Source organism: Aphanomyces astaci, assembly GCF_000520075.1.
Source record: "Aphanomyces astaci strain APO3 unplaced genomic scaffold supercont1.12, whole genome shotgun sequence".
NCBI lineage: Eukaryota > Oomycota > Saprolegniomycetes > Saprolegniales > Verrucalvaceae > Aphanomyces > Aphanomyces astaci.
Window position 1 is genome coordinate 256965 of NW_009798275.1, and position 5605 is coordinate 262569.

At 52.7% G+C, this 5605-nt stretch overlaps 1 protein-coding gene across 3 annotated transcripts in view; it reads left to right on the forward strand.

The window, feature by feature from the left end:
* Positions 1 to 1086: 1086 nt before the first annotated feature.
* The window catches only part of H257_06154 (hypothetical protein), a gene marked incomplete at its 3' end in the record, with an annotated part of 5717 nt that continues 1198 nt past the window's right edge, over positions 1087 to 5605 (forward strand). Inside the window, exons 1-6 of one of the 3 annotated variants that reach the window (XM_009831274.1) lie at positions 1087 to 1616; positions 1676 to 2094; positions 2148 to 2446; positions 3086 to 4393; positions 4472 to 4619; positions 4941 to 5587. In XM_009831274.1, the coding sequence (XP_009829576.1) occupies positions 1129 to 1616; positions 1676 to 2094; positions 2148 to 2446; positions 3086 to 4393; positions 4472 to 4619; positions 4941 to 5587 (3309 nt within the window). In that variant the 5' untranslated portion in view covers positions 1087 to 1128. Of the gene's footprint in view, positions 1617 to 1675; positions 2095 to 2147; positions 2447 to 3085; positions 4839 to 4940; positions 5588 to 5605 lie in introns of those variants that run through there. The other 2 variants (XM_009831275.1, XM_009831276.1) reach the window with 2 other exon arrangements.

The window sequence follows — 5605 nt, forward strand, 5'->3', positions numbered from 1 at the left end:
ATGTACTGGAAACGCGTTGTAGGAGAGCAAGAAGCTGTCAGAGCCGTGAGCGGGCAAGATTCGACTTGTGTCAAGTACTATAACTGAAGAAGGGTAATCGGTACAGTTTGTAGCCATCGCGGCATTTGAACAACTGCTTCATCTTGTGTGTCGCCGATTTCAAAGTGTACGTGTATCGCATTGCACTGTATCAGATTGAGTGACGTGGTACGATGTCAAGTGTATCAGTTTAACGCGTATTTCGTCCCGAGCATTTCAAGCCACAAGAATATCTTTGGTCAAAATATCTCTTTTTCACTTTCCTCCATAATACAGTAACGTGTCGTTGCTGTAACGTTACCAGTTAACCGATTGCATGGTGCGTGAAAGTACTACCTACATCAATTCCAGTTACGTGCACTACTGTTCAGCATTGCAGACCCTTCCCTTGGGACCATTGAGGCAATTTTGTAGTACAATACCTCCCATTCTAAGTTATCCAATGTTATTTCAATAACTATTACTCCGTACGTAGTACTACGTAGTACTAGTACTGGTACTGTAGTACATGTACTATTAATACTAGTAGTACTGATTGCAACCTGCGATGTGGCATTTCTATGAAAATTATCAATTCAGAACCTCGAAGTACATGTACTCAGGAGTACTAGTACGGTACTAGTAGTACGAGTACTGTGGTACAGTGTAACATTCCTGTATCGTATCCAAATGCTGGCTGGTACTGTACGCCGACTGGCCAAAGTAATCGTTGCATTTCACCGCGACGATTGACCTGTCCTTCCAGTCCCGATAAACAACAATTGAACTGCTACATTGACACGAGGTTTGGGTCATGCGAAAGATCAAGCTACGACCCGCCAGTACGAGTCCTTCCCGTGTACTGGTACTAGTACTTTTTGCTCAGTCGCAATTGCTACAATCGTCGACAAATCCACTGAATCCATCGGTTTAGTGCCGGATAAATCACCTTTCGTAACCTGAGTGTGGCCCAATCAGCGGTTTCAAAACCACCCAATCACAGCGTCGAGTGGAGATCGTGGTCCAATCAGGTTTTTCAGTACACTGTACAACACCAGCCAGCTCAACTTCCCTCCCTTCTTCCATTTTGCGACCGACTGCAGTGTCGAAATGGCTCCTTCCGAGACTCTGCAAAACAGGCTCAAGGTCGAGCATCACAAGTATGCCACCTTTGGCCTGCGCGTCCTGCAGCGCCATCCGGCCGTGAGTGCGTCGTTGTTCTCCAAGCTGTTCCTGTCCTGGTGCATGCCGCTCGTGCGCCGGACGCACCAGCTCCAGATGGACGACATTTGGAGTCTTCAAGACATCAACACATGCGAATTCAACACGGATCGATTTGCCGCCGAGTTTGACAAGAACCACTCGGTCGTGTGGTCGGCTCTGCGCGTGTACGGCAACTCGTTCGCGGTCACGGGTATCTGGACAGCGTCCACCCGCCTCCTCGAGTTGGTGGGACCGATGGTATTGGGCCAAGTTGTGGCGTCGACAGGTGATATGACACACTTGTACCAGTGGCTGTTTATCTTGCTCGTGGCCAAACTGTCCAAGGCATTTCTAGCCTCGCACACGATTCTCTTGGAAGAAACTATGGGCATTCGGTACGCAAAACAGTAGCCTCAACGACATTGCACCATGTTGACACACGTGCCTTGCGTAGGTTTGTGGGGGCGCTCAAAGGGCTCTTGTTTCGGAAACTTCTCTCCAAGGGCACCAACTGCCGCCCCGACGGCGTCGTGGAGCTCGCGAATGCGTACTCGTCCGACATGGACGCGCTCTTGCTCGGATGCAAAGCTTTCCACAACCTGTGGATCATGCCCATCCAGATAGCCATCGCGTCCGCCATGCTGTATCGGGAGATTGGTGCCGCGTCGTTTGCCGGCATGGGCGTGATCGCGCTCGTGATGGGGTTCTCAGCGATCGTGTCGCGCCGCCAATCCAGTGCGTATCGCGACGTCGCCACCGCCAGGGACGACCGCATGCAAGTGGTCAAGGAAACGTTTGGGTCGATTTTGATTGTCAAATTGCATGCGTGGGAAGACCGATGCCGCGAGAAGATTCTACAGCGACGCACCACCGGTATACAACCCCTCCATCTGGAACGACTTGTCATGACATGTGTGGTCGTGTAGAGCTAGAGCACATTTGGACGTTCATGGTCATTGCTGCGTCGAGCATCTTTAGCTTCTGGGCAGGTCCGCTGTTTGTCTCGACCGCGTCGTTCGCCACGTACACCGTCGTGCTCGAGCTGCCGCTAACCGCATCCAAAGTCTTTACGTCCATGGCGCTGTTCCGCCTGCTTCAGATCCCGCTCTCCGACCTGCCCATGCACGTCACGTCCGTCCTGCAGGCGCAGGTGTCTCTCCAGCGTATCCTGTCGTTCTTGCAACAACCAGACAAGCCCACGCGACCACAGCCCCCCAAACACCATGTACGCTTGTTATATCAACCTTTCATGTGTCGTCTTGTATTTTTGTTCATTCTGATATTGTCCTTTTACCCAAAATTTGACTGACTTTTGTACTGAATCGTTAAATCTATCGATCATCGATTATTCTTTGTACTGAATTTTGTATGTAAAAAGTTGTCCTGTGGTGATTGGTATCACACCAATTGAAGTCACACACTAATTTGACGTTGATCATGGTTTCCTGCAATCTGATTGGCTAAATCCTTCTGCCGATGATTCTTGTGTACATTTGGTTGTATGTCGATTCATTCTCCATGTCGCTCCAGTTTAGAATAAACACAACAATAGCTCACACTTGTCCATGTTGAAGTCGGCGTCCGTTCGTATATATATATATATATATATATATATTATCCTTTTACCCAAAATTTGGACTTTTGTGCTGATTCGCCAAATCCAACTTTTGTACTACGTAAAGATCGTCCAGCATCACACCTTCAGTTACACACTAATTCGGTGTTGAATGAATTCGATTGACCACTTGATTCATGATTGGTCGATCCTGCTCCAATTTCGAATCACCTTTGACAATTTATATATATATATATATATATCGACATTGCACTTGCCACATATAGCTTGTGTGACGTGAGAGTGTAGGATGGACCGACCATGGTCGTGATTGAAAACGGCACGTTCGCATGGGACCAAGGCGAAGGCGTGGCCCCCACGCTCAAGAATGTGTCGCTGACCGTGTCCCGCGGCGACCTCGTGGTCGTGCACGGCAAAGTCGGCAGTGGCAAGTCGAGTTTGTGCATGGCAATTCTGGGCGAGATGCACCAGACGGAGGGCACGACGGGGGTGTACGGGTCCACGGCGTACTGCTCTCAGGAGCCGTGGATCCAGCAGATGAGCGTCCGCGACAACATCCTCTTTGGATCGCCGTTCGACTCGCGCAAGTACACGCGGGTGGTGGAGGCGTGTGGGCTGCTGCCGGACTTTGGGCTCATGGCATTTGGGGATCTCACCGAAGTGGGGTCGAAGGGGCGCAACTTGTCGGGCGGGCAGAAGGCGCGCATCAGTTTGGCCCGTGCGTGCTATTCCGACGCCGACATTGTCATCCTGGACGCCCCCCTCGCCGCCATCGACGCCGTCGTGCAAAAGCAGATCATGACAAAGTGCGTGGAAACGCTGCTCAAGACCAGGACGGTCATCCTCGTGACCCACAACGGCGACATCATCTCGTCGCCCAACGTGAATCGGCTCGTGCGACTTGAAGATGGATCCATGGAGCATTCGCATGTGAAACCCTCTGAGCCCGTGGTGGCCGCCAAAGTCGCCGACGTCGTCGTGAAAATTCCTTGCGTCGTCGCCAAGCCCGTGATGGACAACCGGTCGATGCCGAGTCCGCTGTGGTCCCCCCGCACGATGGAGGCCGGGGACAAGTGGAACGAGCATTTTGATCATGCGATTTCCGAAACGGTCGGGGAAGAGGAGCGTGCCGTGGGCCGCGTCGGGCTCGACGTGTACGCGTCGTACATTGCCGCGTTCGGCGGGTGGCGCACCATCGGGTTGCTGTTTGTGTTTCAAACTGCCACGCAGGTGCTGCAAGTGGGCTCGGACGTGTGGCTCGGCGTGTGGACGTCCAGCGACGACGCGGTCGTTCAAACCAAGTGGTACCTGGGAATATACACGAGTCTGTGCCTCGGCATGATGGTGGCGGTGCTGTGCCGGACGATCCTCGTGGCCGTGTCGGGCGTCCGGGCGTCGCGCGTGATGTTTGACAAGATGATGTCCGCCCTCATAGGCACCCCCATGTCCTTCTTCGATGACACCCCCCTCGGCCGCGTCGTGAATCGATTTGCCGAAGACATGTCGCTGATCGACATTTGGCTCCCGTTCAGCTACGCCGGGGTCGCGGGCTGGTTCTTTTCCGTTGCGTCGTCGCTGCTCACGGCTATGTTTGTGGTAACGACGGACACTGTTGTATTCAATCAACCAAAAGCAAGCATCATGACATTGATTGGTGGTTGTGTACATACGTAGGTGCGGTGGTGTGGCCTGCTGTTCCTGCCCATGATTTATGTGTACATTCGTGTGGCCCAGTTGTACTTGCGACCGTCTCGAGAGCTCACGCGGCTATGGAATGTCACCAACTCGCCCGTGCTGAGCTTCCTCGACGAAATCGAACACGGTCCGTCCATTCATCTTTGTTGGTGTGGTGGTATTGTGCATTTCACCCAAACTTGGACTTGAGAGAGACTAGTCATTTCGCCAAATTCGTTCGAATTCAATGTGATCCTATTTAATCTCGTACACACTATGCTATACAAGGATTAGTATATATTGGTTTTGCCCAATGCGAAGGGGTCAAACGTTTGGATTGGCAGAAATTCGACATAACATGATTTGATTGGCTCAGACAATTCTTCAATCGATTCCCCAAACACATTCGATTCACATGCGGAGGGGCTCCAGTATTTTCGAATCGCTTTGACAATAACAACATGGTTAGGGTTCATGTTGGTGCGGATCTACGGCGCCACGTACATGGAGCGCGCCGTGAGTCGCCACGCGCACCATGTGAATGCCAACCACCGCGTCCGGTTCGCTCGATGCAGCGTGAACGCGTGGTTTGAGCTGTGCATCCAGCTGCAAGGCACGGCGATCGTGATGATTGTGGCGTCGGGGCTCGTGTTTTTCCGGTCCGTGCTGTCGGCGGGGCTGGTCGGGCTCGCGTTCAACTACATCCTCATGGCAGACGCCAATATTGGGTACCTCGTGTCCAACTTTTCCTGGCTCGAGATCAACATGGTGGGCCCGGAACGCGTGCTGGAGTACTGCAATTTGCCCGCGGAGGAACTGGACACGCCAATGTCGGCTGCGCTGACGTTGACCAGCGGGGCTATCTCGTTCAACAAAGTGCAATTTCGGTACAAACCGTCTGGCCAAATGATCCTGCAAGACCTCACGTGCGACATTGCCGGGGGGGAAAAGATCGGGATCGTGGGGCGGACGGGCGCCGGCAAGTCGAGTCTCACGATGGTGCTCTTCCGCATGTATCCGCTAGTGTCTGGGTCCATCCTCCTCGACGGACGAGACATTGCGACCGTGGCCAAGCAGGACTTGAGGCGGCATCTGTCGATCATTCCGCAGTCGCCCGTGCTGTTCAAAGGCACG